This window comes from Lampris incognitus, chromosome 12 (assembly GCF_029633865.1).
Source record: "Lampris incognitus isolate fLamInc1 chromosome 12, fLamInc1.hap2, whole genome shotgun sequence".
Classification (NCBI taxonomy): Eukaryota; Metazoa; Chordata; class Actinopteri; order Lampriformes; family Lampridae; genus Lampris; species Lampris incognitus.
In genome coordinates, this window is record NC_079222.1 from 13,980,801 (window position 1) to 13,993,799 (window position 12,999).

The 12,999-nt window shown below is 44.3% G+C and overlaps 1 protein-coding gene across 2 annotated transcripts in view; it reads left to right on the plus strand.

Moving 5' to 3' along the window:
• The window catches only part of LOC130121811 (disabled homolog 2-interacting protein-like), a 119,821-nt gene extending 111,357 nt beyond the window's left edge, over nucleotides 1–8,464 (plus strand). For both annotated transcript variants that reach the window (XM_056290722.1, XM_056290721.1), the window contains exons 12-14: nucleotides 687–889; nucleotides 2,890–2,977; nucleotides 4,899–8,464. In XM_056290722.1, the coding sequence (XP_056146697.1) occupies nucleotides 687–889; nucleotides 2,890–2,977; nucleotides 4,899–5,066 (459 nt within the window). In that variant the 3' untranslated portion in view covers nucleotides 5,067–8,464. The remainder of the gene's footprint in view (nucleotides 1–686; nucleotides 890–2,889; nucleotides 2,978–4,898) is intronic.
• Nucleotides 8,465–12,999: the final 4,535 nt, after the last annotated feature.

Genomic DNA, 12,999 nt, shown 5'->3' on the forward strand with positions numbered 1-12,999 from the left:
ACAAATTACAAATTTGCCTCAAGGGGCTTTACAGCGACACAACTTCCTGTCCTTAGACCCTCGCATCAGATAAGGAACAACTCCCTAAACAAAACAAAAAACAAAGACAAAAAAACCTTTAACAGAGAGGAAAAAATAGGAAGAAACCTCAGGCAGAGCAACAGAGGAGGGATCTCTCTCCCAAGACGGACAACGTGCAACGGATGTTGTGTTTACACAATTTACACAATACAAAATTGAAAGAGGATAACAGAATTATAATGGACTTATAAGTAAGGCAAAACGTGGTTTTTACCTAAATACTCAGCTTAGATGGAATGATGAAACGGTCTTATATGAAAAGTATTTTCATTCCTTATTCACTGTTTTATTTAGTTTTAAAAAAAAATGCTATTCACGGTGAGGATTTTGTCCGTGGGAAGTCGGTGTTCACAATCCTGCCATGACGTGTCAGTGGATTTCTGTTTCTTTCACCGTTATGGGGTTTTATGTCTTATAGATGCTGAAGGTTTTTTTTTCTCCTGATTGTTTCTCCTCACCAGCAGAAACCTCTTTCAAAAACCTATGTGTTGAAGGTCAGTGAGTGATTTTCAGGGCTTTGGTCTCATAAAGACATACTAAAGAGTTGTTCTCTCTGTGTGTGTGTGTGTGTGTGTGTGTGTGTGTGTGTGTGTGTTTGTCTCCAGTACCAGCAGGAGATTGCTGTGCTGCAGGAGAAGCTACGGGCGTCGGTCCAGAAGCTGGAGGAGTACGAAGCCCGTCTGAAGGGTCAAGACGAACAAGCCCAGAAGGTCCTGATGGAGTACCAGGCTAGACTGGAGGAGTCTGAGGAACGCCTCCGCAGACAGCAGGATGACAAAGACCTCCAGATGAAGGGTATCATCAGCAGGTAAATATGCAAGCATACAACTAGTTTCAGGACTACTGCACTTAGCAAGTGAATTGATCTGCAGGATCTGCTGAGGAACAAGGGGTCTTGATATTCAAATAAACCATCAAACTTAATGGATCCACTGTTTTCGATCTGACCCTGTGTAACACAAGCTTGTTCACATCCAGTCATAAGTGTTCATCATGTCATTTCCATGTGAGTTACTGATGTTGGGATTTTAATTTTATTTATTATAACACACAATGGCACAATCTAAACACAAGATATCCATTTGAGCAAGTTATCTAAACTTCTACTGGGTCTCCAAGTCTTGTATTTGGAATAAGATATGTTTGCATATAACATTTCCCCGGATTGAATAACGTTGAATCTTGAAGCTTGTGGAGTGACTTGTCTTGTTTCAGTATGTATATCTCTTCCTGAAGCATTCCTCAAACTGCTGAAGCAAAAGAAACTGCACTGGAAACAAGGGACATGTTTATCCCACCCTGTTTTTAAGGGGGGGGGTTGGGCCTACTGTTTCAAGAAAATCAAGAATATAAGATGAACTATATAATATTTTTTCTTTTTTGCATCTTGCAATGAACCAACAAAAATCAAGAAAGACAATAGTCAAGTTTCTTGGACACATAATATGTACATTTGTGTATCTGTATTTTGGTATTGTGCATTATCAGGGTTAACAAGCATATACCCTACACACTTCACATACATATCTGTCATTTCCCACTCTGCAAACTCAGTAAGATAGCTAAAGAAAATAAACAGGAACACTTTATTTGTCATTTGTTATTTGTGATTTTTTCCCCATTTCATTTCATATACAGAAGTACATACAGAAGTTTCCCCCAGCCCAGAGCAGTGCAACACAAAGACAAAAACAATATCCAAAATAAAAAAGACACATATCCAAAAACTACAAGAATTAAAAGAACACGTATATCCAAACTAACACATATATCCAAGCTAACACATATCCAAGCTAAACAAAAAAAATCACTGTCCTTGAGAAGGAACGCCAGCCAAGATGACTGTTGGAACTGCCAGTCTGCATGGGCTAACAGTTAGCTTAACCTTTCAGACCACCCTCGGTGTTTTCTCTTCAGGCGCAGCTCCGGCCTCTCCCAGCCAGACGACCTCAACACACCTCCCCGCACTCCACACAACGACACTAAAAACACAGTCAACGCTAGGCGAGGCCGCCACCAGACCACCCTCAGTGTTATCGGAACTGCCGGTCTGCATGGGCCAGCAGTTAGCTTAGCCTGCCCCACTTCCACTTTCTGTAACACCGCCCTTGGTGTTTCCACTTCGGACGCAGCTTCAGGCAGGGCCGTGGTCCCTGTGCCCACTGGACGCAGCAGACCAAGCTCCCTCAGTCGATCCACCAGCTCTCCCAGCCAGACACCTTCGACACATCTCCCTCACAGGCCACATGATGACACAAACACAGATGCAGACAAAAACACTACACAGTCGACGCTAGGCGAGGCCGCTGCCAGACTGCCTTGGTGTTTCCTCTCAGGCACAGCTCCGGGCAGGGCCATGGTCCCTGGGCCCACCGGACGCAGCAGACCAAGCTCCCTCAGCCGATCCAATGCCAGCTTGCCCAGCCATTAAACAAAACAAACCGACACCACCAGACCAACCTCGGTGTTATCGGAACTGCCGGTCTGCATGGACTAGCAGTTAGCCTAGCCTGCCCTGCTTCCGCGTCCTGTCAGACCGCCCTCAGTGTTTCCTCTTCGAGCGCAGCTCCAGGCAGGGCTGTGGTCCCTGGGCCCACAGGACGCTGCACACCAAGCTCCACCGGCCGATCGAGTGCCAAACTTAGCTGCAGAATGTTAGACACATATATGAACACAGTGATACCCAAACACTCATACACAGCTTCCTGTCATTTTTTTTTAATCTTTGTCATCATAACCTTCTGTTGATTGTCAAGCTCTGCATTTTAGCAGACCTGTCACGTGACCATGTCCTGTTTGTATCGGCAGGTTAATGTCGGTGGAGGAAGAGTTGAAGAAGGACCATTCAGACATGCAGGCGGTAGTTGATTCAAAGCAGGGGATCATCGACGCACAGGTCAGTTTGGCGGCGTGGCGCTGTCATGTCGAGTAAAACCTGACATTTAGAAATCCTGCTTACTCGTGATACTTTTATGTGTGTGTGTGTGTTTGTGTGTGTGTGTGTGTGTGTGTGTGTGCTTATGGGACCCCCCCCCCACCCCATCCCAGCATGCATGCTATGGTGATGTGCCATGGAAATACAAAAGAGATGTTTAATTCATAACTCCGTGCCGCCCGCCGACAAGCCTCGGCGACCGCATTGCGTGTCCCGACTGCTGCGGTGTTTCTGGTACAACTTACAGAATTTACATCGAATTTGCTCTTTATCTGCCTTTCTTTCTAAGTCCGGTTGCCTTTCTGTAATCCTTGTCATTCTTATTCATACATAAACGTGTTTGTGGAGCTTTTGAGAAGGAGGAAAAGCAGCTACGCAGGAATGTTGGCGCGCTCTTTTGTTTTTGTTGTATTGTTGAGTCAGACAGAATGGTTGTGTGTACCTGGCTGTGGCCCTAATGGATTAATCGGCGTCGGGCAGTTAGTCGGGCAGCTGTGGTGCTGGCTACCTTTCTGTTTGTAAGATGCTCACAACACCCTTTTGGACCAAATCCACAGAGGAGGTTCATGCTATTGTACATGTTGTGTTTTTCTCACATGCACGCACACACACACACAAGTAAAACAAAATGTTTTTCACTCATGGAAGTGAAAGTAAAAACTCTGTTTTTGCAGAGAAACTCGGGGCGTGCACGCACACCCTGACAAAGACGAGCACAGGCGCTCGTTCTCTTTCACGTACACTCAGCAGTAAGGCAGCGAGCTGTCCGCCACGGTAAACAGAGAGAAGATGACTATGAAACGCTCACTATGGCGGGAGGGGGAAGAAAAGGCGAATAGAAAATTAAAGAGCTGATGCTCGGGGGGTCTGGGCCAGCTTTGGACCATGGGAGTCTACATGATATGATAAAACACCATCAGCATCGCTCCCATACTAACTAGACAAAGTGGGCAAAACTGCCATTGTGAGGGGCGTCCGGGTGGCGTGGCGGTCTATTTCGTTGTCTGCCAACACTGGGATCGCCAGTTCGAATCCCCGTGTTACCTCCGGCTTGGTCGGTCGTCCTTACAGACACTATTGGCCGTGTCTGCGGGGTGGGATGCAGGTGTGTGTCCTGGTCGCTGTACCAGCGCCTCCTCTGGTTGGAAAGGGCACCTGTTCGGGGGGGACTTTAGGGAGTAGCGTGATCCTCCCACGTGCTACATCCCTCTGGTGAAACTCCTCACTGTAAGGTGAAAAGAAGCGGCTGGCGACTCCACATGTATCAGAGGAGGCATGTGGTAGTCTGCAGCCCTCCCCAGATCGACAGAGGGGGTGGAGCAGCAACCAGGATGGCTCGGAAGAGTGGGGTAATTGGCCAATTACAATTTGTAATTGGGGAGAAAAAGGAGGTAAAATCCACAAAAAAAGAAGAGCTGATGCTCAGCTGTTTGGGCCAGCTTTGGGCCATGAGAGTCTACATGATATGATAAACACCATCAGCATCGCTCCCAGACTAACTGGACCTGAAAGGGGGTGGGGGGAACTGCCATGTGCTGCTTGGTTCAACCCACTGTCTGAATGTCCCTGCTTGTTTACAGTCAAAGTCCCATTATTGGTTTTTCTGTTTGAAAGAATATCACCTGACATGTAGGTCAGGTGAATCGGCCATACTAAATTGTCCCTAGGTGTGAATTTGTGTGTGTTTGTGTGGACCCTGTGATGGACTGGCGGCCTGTCCAGGTGTCTCTCCACCTGCCACCCAATGACTGCTGGGATAGGCTCCAGCAGGATAAGCGGTTTGGATAATGGATGGATAGATGGATGAAAGAAAGAACATCTCTTAACTCTCTGTTCTCTCCTCTCCATATGTGTGCGTGCGTATGTGTGTTGTGTTTTTTAGGAGAAGCGCATAGCATCGCTGGATGCAGCCAACTCCCGCCTGATGAGCGCCCTGACCCAGCTAAAGGAGCGCTACAGCATGCAGACCCGTAACGGCATCTCCCCCACCAACCCCACCAAGCTCCAGATCACCGAGAACGGCGAGTTCAGGAACAGCAGCAACTGCTAGACGGCGCGAGACGCGACGGGCCGCGATGTGTTTGCGTGGCCGGCGTGCATGTGTTCGAATGAGCGTGTGTGTCCGTGCATGCGCGGCTGCATGTCTGTCTGAGAGACTGCCTGTATGTATGTGTATGTGTGTGAAGAAGGAGGTGTGCTGCTTGTGGAGGACGTTTCCTTTCATGGACACTTAGCAAGTGTCGGAGTGAAAACTTGGGGACTGTTTCACTCCGAGGGGCCAGCCGGAGGCAGAGGGGCTTCAGTATAACAGAGTAGAAACCGAGTGAGAGCAGATGGACAGAACTGATCACCAGAGGGCCTTCGGTGGGAGTGTGGTGGGCGGAGGAGGTGAGCAAAGCGTGTAGATAATGAGCGTAGAGTCCTCCGTCAGACAACCAGTTGCGTTTCCAATGGATGTATGCAGTCGATGGGACGAATCAAGACCCCCACGCCTGGGACTAACCACTATGTAATAACACACATCGGCTGTCAGAGACAGTCGCCCGAGCACCCCTCCTCCTCCCCCCACCCCCCTCTCTTTCTCTTCTCTTCTCCTTGATGACCAAGTGAACCCAGCGAAGAAAAAATAGAAACTAGCATTGACAAATAACGCGATCGTTGTCTCGAGAAGATTATTTTCCACTGCTTTATTTCAATGTCCCATGTTTTGTTTTTTGTTTTTTTGAAAAACCAAATATGAGCTTCAAAAGATATTTTTAGTTAAAGAAAAACGACTTATTTTATCTTCCAGTCCTTTGGTGTGGTCCAAAGTGCCCCGCAAGCCCTTTCTCTCCCCCCTATGTAGTGCACTTTGTGAAAGCTATTGGTACATTTAACGCCTTAAGTAAGGAACGCACCTCTTACTTTGTCCTGCAGCGCCCTCATTCCTGCAAAAAAAAAAAAAAAGATAAAAAAAGGCACACCTTATACTGTGGATTTGTAAAGGGAAAAAAAATGTATAAATACATCACTTAAAGTATGATGAACTCTATGTGACACTAATGAAATTTAATATTGATGTATGCATTTTTTTTCTTCTATAGAATATACACACATATAACTATATTTGATAATCTCAAATATAAAAGCAACTTTATTTAGGAGTGTGTTGTAAAATTTAGAGATTTTTTTGTTTTTTTTGTTTTTGTTTTCTGATGGGATAACTGAAGCTTTAGAAGGGTTCGCTTTGGGGACCTGGTGAAAAGACCACAGAGAACAGTGACCGGTACCATCCTCACAATCATCCTTAAAAATCTCAGTAAACCTTGTATGGTCTAAGTTTGGGGGGGGGCACACTTTTTAGCATAGCGTGTACTTCCGCGAACCTGTGAACCTGCAGGTGACCGGTCCGTGCTGGTGCTGGTCACTGTTCTCAGTCATTGGTAACACAGTTCAGCAGAGCCAGTTTTATTTAAAGTCCATCCATTTTGCTGTACGTCGGTTACATGTCCTGCCCCTGTTGACTGGGGACATCAGCGATGTTTTTGTAGTCTTTTCATCGCAGTAGCACAAGAGGAGCTCTAGAGGGGGCTGTTTCCACACACACACACACAAACTCACGCATACTATACACTGGACTGGTGGGTCATTGAAATGATGGCCTCCTAACTTTGAACTTTTGTCTTCTGTAGCGGTTTTGTTTGTCAGTCGTAATGAAGTATGCTGCATCCAAACTGTGACTCCATTCATTTTTGTGGCATCGTCTGTCCTCTCCTTTTTCACTTTCTCTCTCTCTCTCGCTCACTCTCTCTCCCTCATATCCTTGCCTTCTCTCCTGTCCTTACATCTGAATGTGAAGATGCTAGCTCACAGTTGGTCTTAAGAAAGGGTCTACTCCCTCCAAATCATCCTGTTGCCATCAGATCCGTAACGCCATGCCATTTCTGCATCAATATTTTGTATATTTTTGTATCATTATTTTGTTTCGTTTCTTTTTTTACCTTTAACAGACTATATTAAAGTACAGTAAATATAAGATTCTGCATGCTTCATCCTGGCACTATAGCCAATGGTAGCGTCAGTTTCATCATTTCTTACGTTATCCAAAGGAAGGCGATGAGAATGATGATTAATGCCAAGATGCAGACAGTGAATATATGATAATACTGAGTGGGTCAAAGAGTTGGACAGACTGGGAAAGTGTAAATAAAATGTTGACAATATTTTTACCTAATTTTAACAGAGAGCATTTTTTTTTGTAAATGTACCTTGTGCTCAACTCTGCTGTATCAATATGACATGGATATTGTAAATAGCAATTACTAAATAGCTCAATCAGTCATCTTGTCGGTGGTTAGACCTATGAAGTCCACTTCTCAGTCAGTCTTCACCCTGTTGAAACTGTTTTTGTATCACAATATAAACACTTCGGTAATATCAGTAGGTGAAATCAGTTAGAGTAGGTGTTTGACTGTTGGGAGGTCTTGGATGACGCATGTTTGAAGGCCGGGCTGAGTCCGGGCGGCCACCAAGCTGCATCTCAGTCAAGCACGATGGGAATCGCAAGCACAATCCTGTTGTTCCTCCTCAGTCTAGTTCAAATGCACTTTTATGTTTAAGGCGAATATCAATTCCCTCTATTCTAGGACGTCACCTGTTTGTTTTTTTGTTTTTTTGTTTTTTTTTTTTAGCTCAAAAAAACTGTGGCAATGGAAGCAGCCAAAGAAATGGATTTGACCCTGTTCGCTCAGCCACAGCATTGAATCACACTGCTGTACACAGAAATGCTATTCTTCCTGTGCTTCCCTTGTGAAGACTAGCCCCAGGCTGTTAGTTGTACACAAGACGTCCACTTGTGGTAACAGGAAGCCAGGGAGACACAACGCCTGTCTTATGCTTACATCTCGCCAGGCGTTGGCTCCTAAATCAACCAGATATTTTGCCACTGCAGCGATAAAAACAACTGCCCTGTACGGTGGTAAATCCAAGTGATGCATGGCTGTCGTCTGTTCCACACTGTGCAATATCTGTAACTCCGCTAGAGACGTTTCGGACAAAGCGACGTCTTCATGTTTGGCTTCATCATTGACCAAGCTGTTTAGTCAGTCAGTCACCGCCCTTCCCGCCCCCCCCCCCACTTCAGTTTCAACATGGAGTTTCTAGTCAGAGACCCTCAGCAAGCTCACACAATCCGTCTCTGTAGCGACAACCATCCACTTAACTCATACCGTGCAGCCAGTCTGAGAAAAAGATAAACATATAAATCTATAAATAAAAAGATGTTGTATGTTTTCTAATAACTTGTAGAAAATACTTTTGTAAGTATGTTGAAAGTAAAGTATTTGCTGGATTCCGCTTCCTTTGACAACAGTGACAAAACAATAATGTACAAAGGAATTTGTTTGTGTTGACAAAATAATGTGGCTGTGCAATTTATGTACATTTGCAACTAGACCTATTAAAGTTTTATTTAGCTATTTTAAGTTTGGCTTTATGTGTTTCTTATCACCCACCTACACCCCCCCTCCTTTTTCTCTCTAATTGTTCCTGGCCAATTACCCCACTCTTCCGAGCTGTCCCGGTATCTGCTCCACCCCCTCTGCCGATCCGGGGAGGGCTGCAGACTACCACATGCCTCCTCCGATACATGTGGAGTCGCCAACCGCTTCTTTTCACCTGACAGTGAGGAGTTTCACCAGGAGGACGTAGCACGTGGGGGGAGGGATCACCCCCCCCCCCGAACAGGCGTCCCGACCGACCAGAGGAGGCGCTGGTGCAGCAACCAGGACACATACCCACATCTGGCTTCCCACCCGCAGACACGTCCAATTATGTATGTAGGGACACCCGACCAAGCCGGAGGTAACACGGGGATTCGAACCAGCGATCACCCGTGTTGGTAGGCAACGGAATAGACCGCCACGCCACGCCACCTGGACGTCCTCCTCATAATGGTAAATCTAAAATGTGGACATGCGTTCAAAATCACTGTCCAACAGCAGAGATAATGGGATGATGGAAGGATACAAAGGATGGATTGAGTGTTGGCCCGACCTACATACTGGCTGAAGGAAGGAAGGAAAACCATGTGTGAAATTATTTTGCTCTAGAGCCAAACAACATGCTTGAATATTCACTTCGGCTGAGATGAAACACAAGTTGGGCTTTTCAGCTCCATGCAAAGTGATCGGCCTGTATCCTCTCATATGTTGCACCTGGTTGTTTTGATCCGATTGAATTGATTAATATATTCTTCACTGACTCCAGCACGCGGGAAGTTTAGGAAAAACGAAGCTAATTAACGGTGGATTCTCCTCGTGCCATTCATTTATTTATTCCTTTTTAGAAAAAGGCTTCCATGTCTTTAATTGCTCCCCGTGAGGCTCGCCGACTACCGCGGTTGAGGGGAACAGGCGCCATAGCACCACTAGCGCCACCTCGCTTTGGAGTAAGGAAGTGCATTTAGTTAGGACTTCAAACCAGTTTGCACTACGGCCGTTGTACGAACCTGCATTAACAGACCCACTCCCTTCAAAATGACACTTTCAAACACCATAGGGGTCTCTCTCAATTTATATTTGTTAATTTCAAGGTTATTCCATGCTGAGAAAAGGCTTAACCTAAAGAGACGCCATTGCTGACTGTCATTCATCTCTTGAAGGCAAGGCAATTGTGTTTGTATAGTACCGTGCTATTTAAATGTGCTACTAGCACGTTTCAAATGTGATTCAAAGAGCTTCATATAAGGCATAAAATACATTAAATAACGAAATGATAAAATATAAATATTTTTTAAAAATGAATTATAAGATAAAAATGGGGAAAAAGGTCAAAGATTTTTTTTTTCAAAAAATAATGCAAACGACAAAAACAGTAATAAATAAAAACCTGGAACTCCTTCGGGTCAAATAAAAGCCTACTACAGGTTAAAAACTGCAAGAAACCTCTATGTTTCAGCACAGCACATGGTTAAATGTAAAATCCGCTGAAGCTTAGGGTTGAATATAAACAACTAAGCATTGGCTCACCTTTTTATAACCAATAAGAGTGGCTAATCGGTGCTTAAAGTGACCACAATAAAATGAAATGGAGGTCTAATTTAAGGTAGACTGTAGTTGTGTGAAACAGCGGCGTCTCAGGTAGTTTATAATGAGAAGCAACCACCGGGTGGCATTCCGTCACTGTGGCGCCTTGCTAAAAAAAAAAACTCTCTCAGAGCAGTCCCCCACCCACCACTAGAGGGAGACATATCTGCAAGGTAGATTGCTGAAGTTGTGGCCATCAAGCGGCTAAACCAGGCAAACAGCAAACTGTTTGCCACCATTAATAAATAATGTGGACAATTTGCACGGTAAAAAATTCAACCGATGCAATTGTTTGTGAATCCTCTTGATTTTAAAATATTTCAGTTTCAGGAGAGTTTACACAATGGTAAGGGCCGTCGCGCGCTAGAATGCCTTTTAGACGAGGACACTCCTGGGTTGTGAGACGCATCCTCTCACTTTCACAACCCCCACCCCAACACTCAACTCAGTCACACATATATATACCCAGACATGAGACCCAAACATAAAATATAAAAAAGTGCAATTTGGTAATAATCATTTGTCAAGAGGTGCCTATTATACCATCACAGAATATATTTAATGGATTTAATTTATATGAGGGATAACTAGATACAGGCAAATCTTGTGCTCCTAGTCCATTCTTCTTCCATTTCAGCAACAAAGGTGAAGAATGGAGGACAAAATGAGTGTCAGATATAATTAGCATCTCTGTTCCAAGTGAACACATGGGAAGAGTAGGCCCAGCTGATATAAATGGAAATGTCTGAGTGGTGGATAACAAATTTGCTCTATCTGCTGTCACTGTCAGATTATGATAGAAACTGAAAGTTAGATAGATGAAGTGGAGATTTGTATTGAGGGTGAAAGACACAGAAAAGGGAGGGATGGCAATAGATAAGCTTTTTACAAACACGATGTTCCGATAATAGTGTAAAATAAATGTTTTCCAAGATGATATTATCCTCGGGGAAGAAATGCTTTCCCATGGACAAGAATTTAAAAATATCATGGATACACAACGCAAATAAATCAATGTAGAACATAAAAACAGACACGTATATGGTACCACAAAGAAGTATATATCTCCTTAAACTTTGCTCATATAGTTCATATTACACCTTCAAATTCTAATGGAGACATTTTTCTCCTTTCAGTAAGACAATAAATTTGATCAAAGGCAGTTGAACCAGCTCATCTGGACACAATGCTTATATTGTAGGGAATTCGGGGGACAGTCCGGAAGACCGTCGCCACAGCCGGGGCGCGAACCCGTGTCGCCCGCTCCGCAAGCGACAACGTTAACCAGTCGACTAAAGGGCCCGACCCGTTAGCCAAGGACCAACCTGTCTACTTATCCATGCACGTTACACCACCCCCCCTCCTGACTAGACCAGACTAGCTTGGTCTAGTCATAAAGGCACAAACTGATGAAGCCTCTTGGATGAGAGGCGAAACGTCTTCACGGATATATACCAAGTCCAGTTGCACTTGATTCAATTCCTTTGGATTCCCCCAAATCCTTTCTTTTTATTTAGAATTATTGGTTTCTTTTCGTTTTCCTTATATTAAGGCTTATTTAGTTAATCTGTAAGCCATCTAAATATGTGTGTTATGAATCTCTACTACTACTTTTGGCTGCTCCCATTAGGGGTCGCCACAGCGGATCATCTGTTTCCATCTCTTCCTGTCTTCTGCGTCTTCCTCTGTCACACCAGCCACCTGCATGTCCTCCCTCACCACATCCATAAACCTCCTCTTTGGCCTTCCTCTTTCCTGGCAGCTCCATATTTAGTTTCCTTCTCCGAATATACCCAGCATCTCTCCTCCACACATGTCCAAGCCATCTCAATCTTGCCTCTCTTGATTTGTCTCCAAACCGTCCAACCTGAGCAGTCCCTCTAATATAATCGTTCCTAATCCTGTCCTCCTTCGTTACTCCCAGTGAAAATCTTAGCATCCTCAACTCTGCCACCTCCAGCTCCGCCTCCTGTCTTTCGTCAGTGCCACTGTCTCCAAACCATATAACATAGCTGGTCTCACAACCATCTTGTAAACCTTCCCTTTAACTCTTGCTGATACCCTTCTGTCGCAAATCACTCCTGACACTCTTCTCCACCCACTCCACCCTGCCTGCACTCTCTTCTTCACCTCTCTACTGCACTCCCTGTTACTTTGGACAGTTGACCCCAAGTATTTAAACTCAAATGCGTGTGTTATGAATATATCTCCCATTTATTATTTTATCATTAATCATTGATTAAGATTACTGGGGACAAAGTTGTGTGTTTAGATGGATTTTGAGCATTCACATAGATTTTTCCCAAATGTCAGCACTGGATTTTTTATTGCAATGTGTCTGCTCAGATTAGTGTAGATAACTTCTCGAGTCTTTTACTCATTTCTAGTCAAGAGTGGGGTGAGATGTTTGGCTCCAGAGGACATGGGATAATTGTGACTTCTGACTACTGAGTTTATATGGAGTGTGTTGATGTAAATCTGATGCATTTCAGTTGGCTTACAACTGACAGACAGGCCTCACAGTTATTCTGTGTGAGGTAAGAAGTTCCCCAGGATGTATATCCATTGTCATGTTTTAATTTGATATTTTATCTAGACGATTTGTTGTTGATTAAAAGTAATGAAAAGGAGGGATTGTGAGAGCAATCCATATATGATGTTTGCTTACTTTTAATCTTAGACCATGTATGACCTATACCATGTTTAACTTTAGTCTATATAGATGCTTAAAGTTCATGTGTAATAGAACAAAGGTAGTCTTATAAAGTGTCTTCTCCATGTGAACAAATAAAGGCCTATCGTTAATTATTGGTTGATAGCAGAGGAATATGTGGGAAACTCACCGAGTAGCAAGTCTGTACAATTACTGTACAGTAATTACTGTACAGTAATTGAAGAAATGGCCTTGGTGGGATGTGA